General features: G+C 42.6%; 2 protein-coding genes across 3 annotated transcripts in view; one reads left to right on the top strand and one right to left on the bottom strand.

The window, feature by feature from the left end:
* podn (podocan) overlaps positions 1–4,876 on the top strand; it is a 30,194-nt gene extending 25,318 nt beyond the window's left edge. The window contains exons 11-12 of the mRNA XM_063201420.1: positions 3,769–4,008; positions 4,108–4,876. Coding sequence (XP_063057490.1) covers positions 3,769–3,937 — 169 coding nt within the window. The 3' untranslated portion in view covers positions 3,938–4,008; positions 4,108–4,876. The remainder of the gene's footprint in view (positions 1–3,768; positions 4,009–4,107) is intronic.
* Positions 4,877–7,910: 3,034 nt separating this feature from the next.
* slc1a7b (solute carrier family 1 member 7b) overlaps positions 7,911–20,000 on the bottom strand; it is an 87,709-nt gene continuing 75,619 nt past the window's right edge. The window contains exons 9-12 of one of the 2 annotated variants that reach the window (XM_063201418.1): positions 13,989–14,123; positions 11,455–11,559; positions 10,825–10,826; positions 7,911–8,918 (exon numbers count right to left, since the gene is read on the bottom strand). In XM_063201418.1, the coding sequence (XP_063057488.1) occupies positions 8,635–8,918; positions 10,825–10,826; positions 11,455–11,559; positions 13,989–14,123 (526 nt within the window). In that variant the 3' untranslated portion in view covers positions 7,911–8,634. Of the gene's footprint in view, positions 8,923–10,824; positions 10,827–11,454; positions 11,560–13,988; positions 14,124–20,000 lie in introns of both variants that reach the window. The other variant, XM_063201417.1, reaches the window with a different exon arrangement.

Genomic DNA, 20,000 nt, shown 5'->3' with positions numbered 1-20,000 from the left:
CTACTGTGCCCTGTCTAAAACCATGCCTAAGCCTAACCTGTCAGTAAAGCATTGTTTCTGCTGCTTTACTTTTGCCAAGAGCAGCAAAACAAGCAAGGGAATGGTGAAATAGTGGCAAACTTGTGCCCTGGCCAAAACCATGCCTAAACCTGTCACAGAAAAATACCAGCTGGCTCAGAATTCCAAGTTAATTTAAATCCTTATTGTACATTTTCAATTCAATAGCAGCTAGTAAACTTGTGATTTCAAGTTAATTTAAATCTTTATTGTGCATTAAGTTGTGTTAAGCTTTGAATTGAAAGTTTGTGAAGCTTTGTGTTAAAACAACACAAAGCTTCGATTCAAAGCTTCACACAACTTACCGGTACAATAAGGATTTACATTAACTTGGAATTCTGAGGCAGCTGAGTTAAACCAAATTAAACCATGTCGTTTTTTTTTAGTTTTTTTTTATAGCGGTTTTATAGCGGAATAACTTAACTATATTAACTATAAGATATCATGACTTATCACGGATATCATTTTTTATAGTGAGGGCGATGTGAAGCATGAGTTAGCATGCAAAGACGTGATGCGCGATACACGAGGATAGACGGTTCAAGTCGGCATGTTATCTTAACGCTCAGGCATGATGACATGTTGGATATACTAATGCCCTGACGGACTTAGTTGTGTCCCTCCGTAAAAATACATCTGTCAGCTTTATCTATAGTTCAGAAATGCATGCACAGACACACACTTCACACAAGCATGCACGCCTGCCCACATACAGACACACGACACACAATCTTCCTGTCAGTCAATGTCACTGTATCAGATTGTTTACGGTATGTGTAGTGCCCCTTAATGCAGACACAGCAGAGCAAGCCTGGTTTTGTGTACAGCAGCTTTCCAGACCAGTGTAAAGAAGTATCTATGCCTGCTGCAAGATAAGGGGAAAAAGACAGCAACGTCATTATGGTGAGTGTTGGTTTGAGTGCAGAGCATAGCGGTGTTTGACCAACATTTCTGCGAAGGGCTTTGTCCTTCTCATCTCAAAGGCCTTACAGTATACAGTAAGATGTAGGCTGTGTAATCCTTGTACGAAATACAGATGGAGGCCGTGCCATTGTGGATGTGATACAAAAGACACTTGAAGGCGTGCCCACGACTGCTATAAGAGTTCCAGCCCAATCCAGTGTACAGAAATGTGTGCCCTTGCCAGAGGCCTGAACAATCACTGAGCTCTGATGAAAAAAAAACCTACTGACTGCAAAAAAAAGACCAAATTGAAAGGAAGCTTGTGTAGACCTTCGGGAGATAGAAAAGAGAGCGAGAGAGGCCTTCAAACTCCAACATGTACCTTACATACGTCCATGGATACACATTCCAATAAATCTTTTCGGTGAAATGGACATACATAAAAAACAAACTTGACTATTGTGTAATCGATGAATAGCTTTACGTTGTGTGACCTTGGTGATCTATACAAATGTTAATGCCAGAGAACCTCCTCCCACTCCACGAAATACATACCTCTTATTTGCAACACAGAAGAAAAAATGGCTCCCATAAAAGAAAAATAGTATGAGCAGATAAATTGTTATCATTTTTTTTTCAGACAAAAACCAGGAAAAAAATATTTTACAATTTCACCCACTTGCCCTTATCTGTTATGATTTTCTCTTGGCCTTTGTGTTCATCAAACACATTGAACAACACAAATCGCTTTGCCCTACATAAGAGGGTGCTTTTCTGTTGATAAGTAGTCTTACCTCTGCTCCAAGCAGTTTTCTTTGTGATGAAATGTCAATGGACATTTTTCAAGAAGATTTTTTCTTAAATAGCCTACATGATGACTATGTACAGTACATGATATATGGATATGTGCAATATGAAGAGTTCATTACGTAAACACAGCACACTGAATACTGGTCTTTTTTTCTCTTTATTTTTTGGAGCGAACAACGCGTTTCGCGCAGTGCGTCTTCAGGTTTGCTCTTTAGTATCCAGTGTGCGGTGTTAAATGAACTCTTCATATTGATCACGTTTCCCTGCCTTACACCTGCACCTGGACAGCTGAAGAGTTGTGCAAAAGGAGTTAGTACATGACATATGAATATGTAAATTGTGGTTATGGGCTGCCTGTCGAGCTGAGCTACCAAGCCATTCCAATACTATTTACAGTAGTGGCCCTAGGGGTTATGGTTAGGCAGCGTATCCCAAATGGCACACTTGTGTCAGTGCACTGTTGTTTAGTACATAGTGCACACAGTGCACTTAGGTCTTTAGTGCGTAGTGTTGTGGGAAAGTTTAGACCACTAACCTTGTGCCCTTACTGGAAGTGACGGCCTAGCATAGCATGGGAGCGTACCTATGTTCCCACGCCCCATTGGTCCCACAGCCCATTGGTCCCACGGCCCACTGGTCCCACAGCCCATTGGTCCCACAGCCCATTGGTCCCACGTCACTAAGACTTTTTTTCATTATTTAGGCCCATTGGTCCCACAGCCCATTGGTCCCACATTGCTTTTTTATTTGAATTTTTAGGCCCATTGGTCCCACAGGACTCACTAGTTTGACGCCCTTTTCGGTACTTACCGCTTACGTCATACGATCCTAAACCTAAGCCTAAACCTAACCTTAACCCTAAACCTAACCCTAACCTTAACCCTAAACCTAACACTAACCTTAAATCGCTTGTTTGAAATGTTTGATTACCATGTGAAGTACAGAGAGGGCGTCAAACTAGTGGGTCCCTTGGTCCCACAGCCCATTGAACTGTTTGTGATGTGGGACCAATGGACTGTGGGACCAATGGACTGTGGGACCAACGGACCTAAAATTAAATTAAAAAATCTTAGTGATGTGGGACCAATGGGCTGTGGGACCATTGGGCTTAATTTTGAAAAAACGCAAAAGTCTTAGCAATGTGGGACCAATGGGCTGTGGGACCAATGGGCCGTGGGAACATTGGGCTGACCCCCATAGCATTAACTTGCCAAAATCAATATTGGTTGGCAACTTATTATATTTCACAGCTTCTTGTGCTTGTATTTACCGTACATTTCTTTCACCCCAAATGGGAACTACTATGTCACATACAATACTTTTAGTAGGCTAGAATACTGTTTAGTGTGCCCGGTGTCCATCATTCACGCACTGCGTTTTTGACCGTTATTAGCGCAGCATCCGGGTTCTTTTAGTGCACTGAATTGTCACAGTGAGCGCTTTACGTATTGAAACATAGTGCCTGAAGTGCTCAGGTGCGCCATTTGAGACACGCTGAGCCCCATTGGCCCATCTTACTGTAACAGCTTATTGGTGGGGTCGGCCCATTGGTCCGACAGCCCATTAGTCCAACAGCCCATAAGTCTGAAAATAAGCCACCTAACCAGAATCCCATTGGTGGTCTGACATCCCATTCGTCCAACAGATGTGTGTGACGCTCGGACTACTGGGGTAGCCTACATGAGGGCACGTCTTTTCAGACAAAAAAATATGTGTGCAAAAAATGCCTTTACTGATGGTTAGGGTTAGGAATTGTTTTGGTTTGGGCATAGTTAACGTGTGTGGTTGGACTAATGGGATGTCGGACTAATGGGTCCCTTTTAAAAAAAAAACATACTCAGCGGTCAATTGTCGGACTAATGGGCTGTCGGCCCAATGACATGGAACCTTATTGGTAGCTCATCTCGACAAAGAAACCCATCTCAACAGAACAAGCATAATGAACTACCTCCCTCCCTTTCTTTAACTCATCTTGTTTTTGTCTATGTATCTTTTCAGGGACAACCCATTGTCAGCAAGCATGAAGCAGGGTTCCTTCCCTAACCTGTCCAAGCTAGTGCTGGACATCGTCTTCGTGAACACAGCAAAAGGCTCCAGAACGAGGGGAGAGGAGGAGGAAGAAGATGAAGAGGACGGGGAGGAGGAGGAGGAGGAGCTGTGGCGATAGGGATGAAGTTGGAAGCCACAGCATTGAAGATGAGCCGTCATTGACTCTAGCAGACTCTATGCCCCCACAAGCCCTACACATGGGCTTTCTGGATCAGCGCTCCTCTTAGCTTACGCTCTTGGACCAGAGTTGGACATTAATGTACCGAGGGGAGGAAGGAAGGAAAGGAGAGGGAAAAGAGGGATCGGTGAAAGTTCATACACGTTGCGACTGTGCTAATTGGTTGGGGTATTAAGAGGTGTTTTGCAGATGTATTGAAGGAACCCTCCTTTTTGTTTTGTCTGGTGCAGGATACCAGACTAGGGCTCCCCCCCCTCTCTTACTATCTCTGTGCTCAAAGATGACTGCAGATATGTTTATTTTGCTTGCGGTGGCACTTAAAGAGTTATTTAAGGGACAGACCACATTCAAAAAAGAGCTATGAGAAAGAACAGGCTAGTGATGTTGGACAAAACAGCACAAAAATGAACAAAATATAAAATCGGAAAATGTTGAACAGTGAAAATTCTTGGTGTTAAACTCTGACAAGATTTACAGTCTTAACAGTATTACAGTACCTGTAAGGTAACTGGGTTTAGCCAAAGAGACAGACAGAACTTGTTTGAAATGTTGACACCCCAGGCTCAGGAAACAAACATCCTTCTACATACAGTACATTATTCAGCTTTATGTGTCAACATACAGTATGTCAGCTTTAGCTTGGGCAGACGGCTATTGCATGCTATTGCCACATTTACTAGTCTGTCTTTCTTCACAAGCTATCTGTCCTCTATTTATGTGGCATTTACAGTATGGGGATTTTCAGAGATAAATGAAATGATATCTATTTTTGTATGGTAGGTTGAATTATTCACACACAACTTCCGACTCTTTTTTTAAACGGACCAATAACCACATGTCTACACTTTTGCATTCAAAATAAAAGTCTTTGCAGACAGACTTTGTGGCGCGTGCTGTTTCTTTTCAGGCACCTGACTACACAAACACACCAAAAAGTGACAAAAGCCCAGAGGCTTCACTTGACTTATTTTTTTTAAAAAAACAGCTGTGACAAAAGCAGCCAAAGCAGCAAAGTGGAACAGAAGCAAGCATTGTGACATTTGGATTTTCAGACGGCTGTCTCTGAACCATGTCATAGCTCATCACCATAAAGTTCAGTAAAGTTCAACTTGAAGCCGTTGCCCAAAATGCTTCCCATCAGCCAAAACTTTTCTGTTGCAAATGGCGACTGCTCATCCATACAAAGTCAATTCTGACTACTTCTCACGCTATAGCTTTAGTTGGTTTTGGTGCATTTGTGCTGTAAGAAAAAAAAACTGTAACTGATGAACCCACAAACACCTCATTCAATACTTCAGCATTCACCACAGGGGTCTTGTTATGTATAAAATATTTTATTGATAAATGTGTTTTTTTTCCAGATTCACATAAGAAAAAAGCCTGTTGCTATTACTAGTGCCAGGCAACTCACCAATGGTCTGTGTCCAGTGATCTGCCTGTGTCCTCATCCACTGTGGTGTTATCTTGCGTTCAAGGCAAGGCATGGAGTAAACTGTAGCCTGTGTCTTAAACAGAAGACCTGAGAGGATGACCGTGAGTCATGGGCATACTGTCATCTTTTTCACTACTCTGTGTAGTAAGCCAACGGGTGACAGGAAGTGAAAAAAAAAAACAGGACAGGAGGGAAAAAAATACTGCAACAACAGTGTGTTTGAAAAAAAAGAAAAAGGAATATCCATTAAAAAGCAAACAAGGTCTTAATGGACTGTGATTTGTGAAGAAAAAGGAACGAGGACATTTTGAATTAGATTACGTGATTAACATTCAGAGAGGCAGAAAAAGACCATGGTGACCAGAGTAAATGGGTTTTTCTTCAGGAGCAAGGTCATGCTATTTGCTTTTTGCTTTTTAAACACATGGCACAATGAGGGCTTCTATTCTTTGAGATATCCTGTAGAGCAGCCTGGCTGGCTGGCGTACATGAAAGGATGCATAGAGTTAATTATGACCTCTGATTGTGTCAGTAATCACCATGCCCTTACATATGGAGGGCCGTCCCATCACATCGGTGTGTCCGGTGAATAGTGCGCCTTTGAAAATGTCACTAAAATCTTTTCTCTGGCAGAAAAATGACCAAATGAAGTGCATTACGCCAGCACCTGGAAAAAAAATCACGGCGAGGAAAAAAATTAAAAGGAGGAAAAAGAAGGAGAGGGGTGGTAGATGACTAAGAGAAACAGGTGCCCTACCTGTGAACGCTTGTAATCTCTGGAGGGGGTGTAGTGTGTGCGTGTGTGTGGGTTGGTGGGGGAGGTTAGACAGAGGATGCGCTGGATTTAAAATTTCATTTGATTAATTGCCATGGCAACGGAAGCCATCTCCCTCTCCTGCCTGGGTGCATTGTGGAGGGAGCAGTAGGGAGCGTTGCCAATGCCCGCTGGTAATCCCTCACATTATCAGAATTTAGAGTGGGCAGAGGTGAGCCATAGCCACGCAGCCTGTCCCCGCGTGGCCCTGCATGGAGGCCAGCAGTGAAGCCCCGCTGCACCACACAGTGTAGTAAAATAAATGCTGTCGTGTTAACTCAACACCGACAGAGTTGAGTTTAACACTTAAAGTGCTGCAAATAGTCTCTGTGTGTTGAATTAGCACTGCCTGTGCTTTTATGCACCGCTTTAGGTTCCAGATTAGACCGGACCAGCTCAAAGCCAAACAGGCCCACAAGGTCAGTGGGGACGGATGTCTATGTTGTGGCTTACTGTACTGTAGGGCAGGATGGCAGGCAGCAGAGCACAGTAAACAGTTTGAAAGTTCTTCAAAGAACATTTTGTTGGATCACTGGAGGGAAACAAAAAACTAAAAGTGGTCAGAAGAACTAAAAGGTGGCCCTGCCGTGGCCTAATGGTAGGGCACTGAGTTACTACCCTGGCGACCCCGGTTCGTTTCCGGCTCAAGTCATTTGCCCATCCTTTCCTGCCTCTCTCTCTCCCCACTCATTGCCTGTTCTGTCAGAAATAAAGGCAAAAGCCCTAAAAAAATAACTAAAAGGTTTTGGGAAGAATCCCAAGTGGCAATTAAAAGATTTCTCAAAGAGCCTTTGGGTTCTTTGGTCCTCTGAGGAACCTTCCAGAAAACATGGGGGTTCTTTCAAAAACACATTTGTCACATGTAGGTTCCACTGATAACTTTTAGGTTCCTCAAAAACTTGTAAGGGTTCCTCCACATTGGCAAATTGAAGGTTCTTTGGGGAACTGTTAATTTCTACAGTGAAAGGGGGCTTGGCTGAGTGCATGGCCTCTTGTTCAACTTGCTTTACCTTTGCTGTCCTTAATCATGTCCTTGCACTTGTAATGCAAAGATTAATCATCAATGGGAGATTGCCTCCATGCTGTGGCTGCTACAGTAAGCTGGCGTTCTGCTTCTGACATATGTGGTGCTGGAGTTTGCCATCATAATGGGCTATAAATAAAGTCTGGTCATTATAATAGTGGATAAATACTGAGTTTTCTGCTCAGCATAGAGATGTGCACGTTAATGGCGACGGGCCCAAGAAATATCGTAGAAGGGGCCCCTGCGAGATGTTTGCCGATCGAAAGCCATTTGTTGGGGGCCCCCAAGTGCTGAGGCCCGGGATTCCTGGCCCCTGTGCCCCCCCCCCTGCTCCCCAACTGATCAGCCATTTTCCCTGTGACATCGGACAAGCTTTGTTTTGACGCAAAGCAGGTAGTATATTCGAGAACCAGTTTCAGGGAGAAATCAGTGGGGTCAAATGTAAATGTCTGTGCCACCGTATGCAACTGACTTGCTTCAGATGCCTTAAAATGTTCAGTGTTCCAAGGTCCACCACGTGAAACCATCCACATACACCCAATCATTTTCACGCTGTGTGGAAAAAGGCCCATTGGCACACACAGCACTGCAGACAAGGAGGTGTAGGGGTAAGGGTGCATGAAGACTATAATAGCTTTTCCCATTAAGTACTGTAATTGAGCTTTTTTTGCTGGATTATCATCCAACAAATCAAAACATGATTTATATTTAAGATAGATAATACAAAATTGAAAAAAGTTGATAGCATACATACGTATATACATGAGAAAAAAAAACAAGAAAAAAAAAAAACCCAATCAACATTTCCTCTCATCCCAAGAGGAAAGTTGTTGTTATGTTCAAGTTCCATCTCTGGGCAAGTATTCCTCTGTCCAATCAGGATAGAGGAAAATAGCATGCCATGCAAAGCTTTCATGGATCCATCCCGTTTGGCCACAGTGGTAAAGGCGACCATGTCTCAGCTGAGGCTGTAATTTTCCCTTCTGTGAAAGCTCTTGTGGTGCTTCTGTGTTCTCAAGTCTCGAGCTCGCACCGTGTTACCACCACACAGCAAGTCGTGGCTTTGGAGAGCCATCTTTAGTTTCCAGTGCATCCACACTCCAGCTTCTTGGAGTATTCTTCTGAGGACCAAAGTCAGAATAATAAATATGCTTCCATTATGTATATTCACACATACAAACATACAAACAAACAGACAGACAAGCACATCACATAATCTTAGTCTTAATAATACACTAAGACCGGAAACATCGTAAGTCTCTTTCAGCTCCTGCTCCAACGTTCACTTGGCCTCTCTCGCATTGGTCCCAAACACGCGCACTCTTACAACGGCATGGGTTCGAGCCCCTTCCCACATAATGTGTGGGCTATACGTTTGTCTCCAGGCCGTTCATGTCAATGGCACAGTGCTCCTTGTCCTTGCTCTTGGGGTGGCGCGGCGGGATGGGGGGCTTCTTGCGCTCGGGGGGCGCGGGCCGCACGCCCTCCTCCAGCTGCATGAGGCGGGCCACGTCGGGGGGGATGTGGTCCAGCTTGTGGTCCAGCGGAGGGGGCTGGAAGCTGCCGTTGTTCTGCTGACAGTTGAGCAGCTGCTGGATGTTGATGGGCTTGGTCTCGCAGAGCATTGGCTTGGTCTCGCAGATGAGCGGCACTTGCTGAGAGTTGAGGGAGAGAGGAAAAGGAGAGAAGGAGAGAGAAAGAGAGAGAGACACACACACACACACAGAAGACAGTGAGTCAGAGGTCGATTTTAAAACCTCACAGAGTGACTCACACATGGTGAAAGCAAAAGGTCCAAGACGGAAAGAGATCACTTTTTCATTTGAGAAGGACCTTTCTTCAGCCAACTGACCCCATCCAGGTGCATGACCTCTTTCCTCAGTGAAACTTACAATGTTGCTTTGAGTGTCTGAGTCCCCCGTAAAGTTCAAGAATAGAGCCGTTTTAATGGCCACTTAAAGAAAAAAGAACATGGCAGCGAACACATTTCTCTCCATATAGGTGTGTGTGTGTGTGTGTGTGTGTGTGTGTGTGTGTGTGTGTGTGTGTGTGTGTGTGTGTGTGTGTGTGTGTGTGTGTGTGTGTGTGTGTGTGTGTGTGTGTGTGTGTGTGTGTGTGTGTGTGTGTGTGTCCTTACACAGGTATGCCATTTATACATTAACCCATTTTAGCCTGGAACGACATATATGCTACATTCAGGCTCTTGAGATTTGAGTTTTATTAACAATGTTAGTATGTTAGAGCTGAATGAACCAATTATAATGCTAAATGAGGGTCCCAGCTTTTAAATGCAACTTTTTTCATGCTTTTATGTGCGTCGGAGGCTGAGATATTTAGGTCTTAATAGGCAGAGAGCACCTTTTCCCAAAAAGGGTTAAATGAGCAGTAATAGTCCTCATTGAGAGCTGCTTACTAAACCGTGCAACACAACATGTTTAGCAATGCCTAAGACTCATGGGACGAAGCATCAAATAGCAGGCATAGCAATCCAACCCCTTTCCTTCATTCATTTAGTGCCCAAACACTCAGCAATTTAAACAATTTAACACTCAGATACCACAGACAGACGTTGAAGTGACATTACCGGTTCCAGGGTAATTAGCAACTTCTTGCCTTCAGTGCACCTGTCTTCAGTTCAACAAGGTTGTTTACGAAAGAGCTAAAGTACTTTGTTGTTTCTTTGCATGTTACTGTGTTCTTCCAAGCGCGATGGTGTGTATTGGCAAACAGAAAGAGTAAAGAATGTGTGCAGTCATAAAATGGAGGCTACGATGGCACGTTGTTTAACCCCTTAGCGCAGAGCCTATGTTATAACCTTACTGTTATTCAGGGTTGGGAAACCTTTTTCATTTGAAGGGCCACTTCAAATTCCTCCAAGGGCCGTACTATTAACACAAACCAGGATTTCCCCCTGCACTTTAGGCCTATATTGAAGGTGGCCACCTTTACAACAGACTCCACCTTTTCTAGGTCCCCTGAAATATAACTCAATTATATTGCAAACGTAATTTCTAAGATTCCTTTACAAAACATGCCACATTTCATGTGAAGCTGCATAACATTAACATTATATCAGGGGCTGGATAAGATGACCTCCAGGGCCGTCAATGGCCCTCGAGACATAGGTTCCCCTCCCCTGCTGTAATGGATATGTCATAATCAGTTACTTCAGGCTCTGTCTAATGCCATACCAATGTTGTTGTGATGAAGTTGAGCATTTTCAGCAAATATTGAATAGGCCCGCTGACGATCCCATCTGCACAAAGAAGCTATGATGTCACAGTCTGTATTCACCATTGTATGCTAAAGAGGCCTGTAAAATAGCCTGTGGATGTGTTTACCTGCCACTATACATCTGCCTGGAAACATACGCCACACATAATCTTTGTAAAGTACAGGCTTGCACAGCAAACCCATTAGCAATAATGAATGTACACAGGGCCCATCTCATCGAAAGATGGCAGTTATGTCAGCAGTAGACAGAGGGATGGACGTCAGTGCAATCGCTATAGTAACAGGGACTGGCCGAGGAATTCTATTAGTCTACCGGTACCTACCCCTGAGATGGGGTGACTTTTAACGCATGGCTAACCCTTTCATGCAGAGGCTCTATTAAAAGCTTGCTGTTACCCAAATGGTCATGACTAAGTCTTCATCTGTTTCCAGGGGACCAGGGGATAAACTTGTCCAGTGTTGTTTTGAGCTGAGCCCTGCCCTGGTGAACAGGCACATCATGCTTCACTATGATACATCAACCTTTTCAACAATCAAAAAAGATTCTACAGTACGCCCCAGACCCCCAGACCAATACAATTTAAAAGTCAATTAAATCCCAGTTTACTTATGAATAATGGTTGCTGATTTCGGCAAAGAGTATCTGCTTCTTTCACATAATTATGCAAGAAGCATGTTCACTTATTATAATTACAATACTTTTGTGCAAGTAGCTTCATACAGTAGCTTATAAGTAGAATAATGATAGTCATTACTCTCTGTCGACTACAACAATGACCCCCTAATTGCACATTATTCCTTATGGGAATTAGTTAGTGTTCAGGAATACACAAGCTTAGAAACATCAGTGCAACTATGACTGATTTGTATTGAGCTGCAGAGTTTTTCCTTTATTCATTCTGTTGTTCTACGTACAAATGCCAAAGAAAATGCATGCAGGATGTGCAGATGACCTTACCCCATCTCCCTCTTTCATAAAGTCTTTCCGGACGATGTGTGCCATGATTCCTGTGGCCAGGGCGTCTCCCATCACATTCACCATGGTACGGAATCGGTCCCTGGGAACAGCCAAATCACAATGTGAAAAATAAACATAAATTGAAACAACTGTAGAGCTCAGGATGGGAGGCAGGAGGAGGAGCACCCCTGATATAAGTTGGCAATTCAAACAAACTATTAACCCCCCAGGGTCTTGTGTTAGACAATGAACTTCATGGCATTTAAAATGAAATGCGTTTAAATATAGAAATATACAGTATTTAATATAATGTGTAGTACATAGAAGTACTGTGCGGGTGTCTGGTAAAAGTCAATTTCAGGGAACAGTGCAGTCATACAGTGGTGCTCATATGTTTACATACCCCAGCAGAATATACGCTTTCTTGGCGATTTCTCACAAAATATGAAGAATTACACAAAACCTTTTTTTTCACTCATTGCTAGTGACTGGCTTAAGACATTTATTAGCACTCTTCTGTGCTTACTCTTTCAAAAGCATGTTTACAACCCAAACTACCGAAATGACCCTGTTCAAAAGTTTACATACCCTAGTTTCTGATGCTGAGTATGGCCCTGTTTAACATCAGGGACCGCTCTAAATTGTTTGTGGTAGTTGTGGATAAGACTCTTAACTTTCTCAGATGACAAAACAGCACATTCGTCCTGGCAGAATGGTTGTTTCCTATACTATCTTTGGGTATCATGCTGGAACCTCACATTTGAGGTTTTCCCTGAGTGGCTCAATGATGTTGAGATCAGGAGAGTGAGATGGTCGCTCAAAAACTTGATTTTATTCTTTCTGAAGCTAATGATTTGGCTTTCTGTGTCAAACTATTGTCATGTTGGCATGTCCAAACAATGGACCATGTGCAGTTTCAAGGCTGATGAGTGTTGAGTTTCCTCCAGTATTTCTCACAGGGCAATGTATTCATCATTTTGTGAGTATGGACCAAATGTAAAGTGCATTTGTAACTCAAATGTCCCCATGACATCAGTGGTCCATGACCATGTTTCACAGAAGGGATGGTGTAACTTTCATCATAGGCTCTGTTGACTGTTTTCCAAATCGCATTGTTAATAGTGGCTGAAAAAAGTTCCATACTGATCTAATTTTCCAAATGACTTTGTCACAGGCATTCTGATGCTTCTCACTATGCTATTTGCTGCATCATATGCAAAATAACATGTTTGCATTTTTGTAGTAATGGCTTTCTCCTGGCAACCCCCAACAGCCCATCTTTCCTCAAGTGCCTCTTTACTGTACAGTTTAAAACATTTTTTCATGTTGTCCTATATTTCACCTGAAGTTATTTTTTGGTTGTCCTATGCCTCCTGAACAATTTCCCTTGCAATGATGGATGACATTGTATTTGATCTACTTGCCCAATGGCTTGATTCCAACCAAACCCCTCATATTGCACTTCTGAATTGAAAGTCCAACAGTGCCAACATGACAATATTTCTACACAGAAAGCCAAATCAACCCGTCATTAGCTTCAGAAAGAATAAAATGAAGTTTTTGAGTGACCATCTCACTCTCCTGATCTCAACATCATTGAGCCACTCAGGGGAAACCTCAAATGTGAGGTTCCAGCAAGACAAGATAATATTGGAAACAACCATTCTGCCAGGAAGAATGTGCTGTTTTGTCATCTGAGAAAGTTAAGAGCCTTATCCACAACTACCACAAACAATTTAAAGTGGTCCCTGGTATTAAACAGGGCCATATTCAGCATCAGAAACTAGGGTATGTAAACTTTTGAACAGGGTAATTTCGGTAGTTTGGATTGTAAACATGCTTTTGAAAGAGTAAGCACAGAAGAGTGCTAATAAATGTCTTAAGCCAGTCACTAGCAATGAGTGAAAAAAAAGGTTTTGTGTAATCCTTCATATTTTGTGAGAAATCGCCAAGAACGCGTATATTCTGCTGGGGTATGTAAACATATGAGCACCACTGTATTTGAACTCTAACAGAAAAATCTAGGCTACTCATAGTGCTTGACAGCTGTACTGGATTTGACAAAGCCCAGTGTTTGCCATGTAGGGGTAACCAATGTACGGACCCATATACATTCCTTTACCACATATAGTACAGAAATACAGTGTTTTTCTACAGTCCGTAGCATTGTAAACAATTTTATGAAAAAAAAGCCTCGCTGGTTCAGGTCAATGGACTGGTTAAAAAACAGTACATTTATGTTCTATAAATAGAGACCAAAAATGTGCAAAAATGACCGGAAATTTTAATCTCATGTCAGGACCAATTATGTCCTTAAAACTCATTAGCATTGCCTGCTGGTGTGTTGACTTAGAAACATGGAACAATGGAAAATCTCCAGCTCGCTCCCAGAGTACAAAATAAAAAGACGTGATTCCCCCACAAAAAGCCCTCTATTTACGCAGGCATTTTGTTGCATGCAAGCTTGAGTTTGTTTTAAAATGTTTAAGTCGGCTTCAAATGAACCCAATGAACTATCCCTTAACTTACAGAGCCCAGTCCACGGCAATGATGAGCATGATGTCATCAGTAGGCAGACCAACGGATGTCAGCACGATCACCATGGTGACCAGGCCAGCCTGTGGAATCCCAGCTGCACCAATGCTAGCAGCTGTTGCTGTGATGCTGAAGAAATGACAGAATGACAAAAATGTCAATGTAATACTAGGAATAAACTGCCATGGAAAGTAGAGTAGTTACTTTACTGATCCAAGGGGGAAATTAACCCCTTAAGACACGCCTTCTGTTATAAAGTAGATGATACCAGAATGGCAATGACCAAGTCATAATGTTCCACTTAAGGCCCTGTGCATTGTCATAGTGGTGTAGTACTATAGTTTCTTCAGTGATTATTACAACGTTTCAGGGGCTTCGGTGTCAAGTAGCTTACACATAATAATGAACATTGCAAGACAGACATATACGTTGTACACAGACAGGGCCTCCACACATCGGCTCCGACAAAGTGCTGAGCACTGCTCCGCAAAAGTTCGATTCCATTGTTGTCAATACAACCCCGGACACAGGCTCTGATGTACGCGGACATTCGCGGATGTCGGCTAGCGATTAGAGACGAGTTTTCATTTTGTCGGAGCCGCCCATTGACTATCAATGCTATGTTAGTGTGATTGGGTTTGGGGGTCGGAATTGTTTCGGAAGAGAAAGTGCTCCGCAGTGATGTCGGAGCCGATGTACGGAGGCCCTAAGACAAGTGAAAGTTTCACACTGATAACTGTTTCGATTTACCCTATAGTAAAATGTAATTTACAATTCTCTTTAGATTGTATAAGGTTGTGAAACGAACGGCTAGTTCCCTCAATCTATCCCTTAGGCTACTGACACTTTCATAGTTAGGCCTAAAAGCCCAAAGAAGGAATAAGCATGTATTCTAACTGAAAAGACAGAATTAGCCTAAACAAATGTGGCAATATAAATAAATGAAATACATTTGCTATTAATTGTTCTGTCGCAGACATGTCACAAGCATACCCAGGTTGCCAAATTTGAATGTCAAGGTTTGAAATTAGCATCTGAAAAGCACTGCATAATAACTGTGGCAAAGAAGGTTGTTATTTAACTCTAATAATTGGCTTGACTCCCAGTATAATGGAATTTGAGGTTGTTAACACAGTGATTTCGATAAATAAGTAAATAAATAAATAAGTAAATGAGAATGAATGTTATGAATAAATAGGCTAAATGAACAAACAAACCTAATCACAATCTGCAAGAATAAGATGTGCTTCCATTTCCCTTCAGTATTATTTTGGTTACATCAAGAGGAAATGTGTCTTCAGAATCTACCACTGACCCCACTTTGTTTTATTTCAAAAGAAAGCCCTGCAATTGAATGAAACATCAAAGCATTTTTTTACATTCCAAGCACAAAGATTCTCTGGCATGTAATAACAGTTTGGAGGGCTTTGGTGTTATTCCAAATAGTCTCTTGTCGGAGGTGCTCTTTGGTAGAATAATGGAAGGAGTAAGATGAGAAATCAAAGACCAACTCTGCCAGAAAAGTTTACAAAGCTGTAATATTTCGGATAGATCATATTTGATCAAATAAAACCAGACAACACGTTTAGTCGTTAGCTGCGACATGTATCAAGGTTTCCACCACACCTTCCACACTGAGGCAGACTATCCATGTGAATCCATGCAAGGCAATTTCGCATTCTGCCTTTACTAGGTGTGGAAGGGCCATCACAACGACTTACAAAACTTACATTAAAATAACAATGCATTTGTTAGAGTTGCACGGTCAAGAAATGTGGTCCAGTCCTCGACCATTATTGTCTGATGTTGATGTCAACTACAGCACTTACAGTACTCCTGTCAAGCCGTCAGCCATGCATGCCTGTAAAGACCATTCTTGTCATGTTTCAATCGATTTGATTGACTACTGAGATCTGCTGACCTTTTTGTGCTGTCAGAGTGAAACACTGAAGTGAAAGGCTCACTTTGCCTTGCTCAAGTCACTTCCATGTTCTTTTTGCCCATAGGTATAGTCTTTTTCGATAATTGCTTGTTTTTTTATATGGTTGTTTTATATGGTTAGATTGTAGGCAGCATTTCCAATCGCATGTACTATAATACATTCAACTGTATAGACTGACAAAAGTACAATATTAAGTTCATTGGCGGGTGTACCATTGGCAAACAGAAGAGGCACTTGAAACCCACCCCATTAAGAATGTCCTGATGAAATAAAGTTTCTCAGTCTACTCAGAGAAGGACATCGTCTGAGTATACAAGGAAGGAACATCATACAAAAGTTTGTTACGACAAAGGATACTCCATCAGAACACTAAGAACTAACCAAATAACCTGACCCCTTGTCGTTGTTGTTCTGAATCATCTTGTTCTAGAGACTATTGTGCTCACTGATTGGTAGGCTTTTTGTCATTTCAACCAAGGTCTTTAAAAATATAATTTGCTTGAGAAATATCAATAAGTGACCTTCACCAAATAGAGTCTGATCAAGATCATCCAAGGAGGTGGAAAAAATATGGTACAAAAAGTTGAAAAATGTTTTGCAACCGATTGTTCTCACATGTCAAATTATCCTCAAATGTCATCAGAGCTCAAGTTTATGTGCCGAATTTTTTCTCAAACTGAACTGTCCTGGCCCTGCCGTGGCTCTAACGGTAGGGCACTGGGCTGCTACGCCGGCGACCCGGGTTCGATTCCGGCCCAGGTAATTTGCCAACCCCTCCCCATCTCTCTCCCCATTCGCTTCCTGCCCACTGTCCTATCATCAATCAAGTAAACAAAAATCTAAAAAACTGAACTGGCCTTTCAGCGCAACCATAATATGTCATATAGGAACTGACAGAGTCGGTAAAGGTTGCAGTTGTATTTGCGTTGCAACCACTACACAGTAAATGTTGCAGTGTTGATTCAACACTTGCAGCCTAGAATCAACTCTTATAGAGTTAAATTTGACCTTATTGTTGAATTAACGCAACACTTTCTGTGTAGTAATTCTTGTTCAGTGCTGTGTGGCTTCTCCGAATCAAGTGAAATAAAACGACGTGTAGTAAATCCGCAATTAAAAGAAGCTGGTGCTGAACCAAAGTATGCAGACACATTTCCTTTGCTCATTTGTGTGTTTGGATGTGTCACTCAGGCACCACATGCCACCCGAGTGCTCCGCTCACTCCTAATAATCAAGCCCGGGAGATAATGGGTCATCTGTATTTTCTGTGCCACATGTTGACTGCTCTACTCCAGATTGCAGATTGCAAATGAACCTGTCCAGATGGTGGCAAGTCAAAGCCAAAGCGCCTTTTTTATTCTCTCTCTCTCTCTCTCTCTCTCTCTCTCTCTCTCTCTCTCTCTCTCTCTCTCTCTCTCTCTCTCCCTCGCTCTCTATCTATCGCTCACTTTTACTCTTCCCCTCTTTCTCTGTCTCTATATGAAGAGTTTCGTTGCCAAACGGTGTACCGGTATATCCATTTTAGAACCTTTTGGGAAATCGACATTTTCGTATTGGCCATTCCATTGCATTTCATTGCTAAATGCCTTTTATACAGTATAGCTTTTAAAAGTATGTTCTCAAACTATTTGAATGGCAATTGAATTCACACATAGATGAACAGATGAATGTGTATGTATGTGTGTGTGTGTCCTTGTCTGTATTGAGGTGTGATTGGCAGGGAATGTAATGTGTGCATACTTTTAAGACTTTTAAGAGTACTTTTAACACACACACACACAGACACACACAGACACACAGACACACAGACACAGACACACACACACACACACACACACACACACACACACACACACACACACACACACACACACACACACACACACACACGGATGAACCAGAGATATCTACCGACCCAAAGCACCCCATGACCCAAAGCACCAATCAGTCTAAGCAGGCTCAGACCTCACAATGTTTAATGCCACGCTCCTGGAACTTCAATCAAAGCTCCTGGAAATGCCAATTCCCTCAATCCATCTCCCTGCTCATTTGCACATCCACAGTTTGGTCCATCACAAGAAAATGGAGAAAGATATTAGAAGAAGAAGTATTCTAATGACTTTCTCTATTTTCTTGTTATCTTCCTGTATTTTCTTGTGGTGTTTTATTTAATAAACTGCTCAGAGGTTTTTGTTTTGAACAGTTAATTGCTTCGTTTCGTGAATGTAAAATTAAAGATAATTTTACTGATTTGGTATTTGTTTGTGTTCAATTTGGGACACTTATTAAAACAAGGCCCAACATCAATTTGGGCCAGACACTAGACACTCCCTTTGGCAGGTTGAGCGATTTACTGTAATACAGAGGTTTCAGAGTGATGAGAGTGAGAAAGAGAGCATGTGTGTGAGAGAGAGAGAGACAAACACACAGACAGACAGAGAGAGAGAGAGAGAGAGAGAGAGAGAGAGAGAGACAAACACACAGACAGACAGTGAGAGAGACGGAGAGCAAGACCGACAGATGGCAGAGAGAAAAGGAAGCAGAAAGTGGAGAGAAAGACAAGGAGAAATGGAGGGAAAGGGAGAGAAAGAGATGGACAGATAAAATAGAGCAAACGAGGGAGTGAGAGAGGGGGGAGAGAGGGAGAACGTGAGCAGGGGGATGGGAGTGGAGAGGAATGGAACTCGACTCACACAGATGGAGCAGCGATGCCAGAAGTGTCACAGGGATAAAAAAAAAAAATAGAAGTCTGGCGTGACAGGGTACTGGTGATTTACCCAGGTCACATGGCTGTCTTAACAGAGGGATTACTGACCCGCTTTCAGCCCCCCAACCCCCACACCGCACTACGCACCGCACACTTTCCCTCTCCATCAACATTCCAGGCTGTATAGCAAAGCCTTTTCACATAGAGAAATGAGATTGGGAAAAAAGGAAACTGGTCACTGATTGGGAAACTTCGGTGATCAAAAGTCTGATATTGTTTTTTTCTTTTGTGTAGTAACTTAGATATCAGTTTATCCTGCATTCCCCTAGTACGCCCCCACTGCAAAGCTGTATCCTTTCCATGCTCACCCAAATCGACCCCGTGTCATCTGCTCTTGGCTTCTATCTCTGCTCTCTCTCTCTCTCTCTCTCTCTCTCTCTCTCTCTCTCTCTCTCTCTCTCTCTCTCTCTCTCTCTCTCTCTCTCTCTCTCTCTCTCTCTCTCCCTCCCTCACACTCTCTCTCTCTCTCCATGCTGCCAAGTGTCTCTAGCTGCAGTTTAAATCTCCAGGTCATGTGATCACAGCTGGATGGATTCAACCTATCCCTGCCGAGTAAACTGCCTGTTACTGGAAGTGGAGAGACAGGGCACAATGTACACAGGGAATAGTACGGCATAGAAACCTATGTTGTAAGCATCGGAAAGAGTTATTTACTCTCTCTCTCTCAACTGTCTCTACTTTTTTTTCTGCTCCTTCTTCAGACTTTGTTCTCTCTCTATCTCGCTCTCGCTCTCTCTCTCTCTCTCTCTCTCTCTCTCTCTCTCTCTCTCTCTCTTTATCTCTCTCTCTCTCTCTCTCTCTGTGGGAGGGTATGTTGTCTTGAGCGTGATCATTTCACAGCTGTGTTTTTATAAGTCAGAGTTTGTGCTGTGAGTGACCACAATGCTATTTGACTCTGGATGAAGACTGTATTCGTGGTCCACTGATAGCGCTTAATACTATCTTTGCCATACGAGGCATTACAAATTGCAAACACATTCTTTTGAAATCAGTTACAAAGAATGTTTCCCAGACAGTACTTGGAAGCAAAACCATGCCCATATACAGTACATTCCTACCTCTAATAAAAAAATCAAGCATAAGGCTCTTTTCCGCGGCCCATTTTCTACCCGGTACAGCACGAATCAGCCACCACTTTTTGCTTTTGGATTGAGCACAACATAGCTCAACTCAGCACGAAAACCAGTTGGCCGGCTGAAGCGAGCTGAGCGGGTCTTTCGCAGCCCATTACTCAGAATCCACCTCAGCTCGTCCTCATCGGTGAATCAAAAAATAATCATGGCGGCCACCAGATCAA

The sequence above is a fragment of the Engraulis encrasicolus genome, chromosome 6, assembly GCF_034702125.1.
Source record: "Engraulis encrasicolus isolate BLACKSEA-1 chromosome 6, IST_EnEncr_1.0, whole genome shotgun sequence".
NCBI lineage: Eukaryota > Metazoa > Chordata > Actinopteri > Clupeiformes > Engraulidae > Engraulis > Engraulis encrasicolus.
This window is presented reverse-complemented; position numbering and strand designations above follow the sequence as displayed.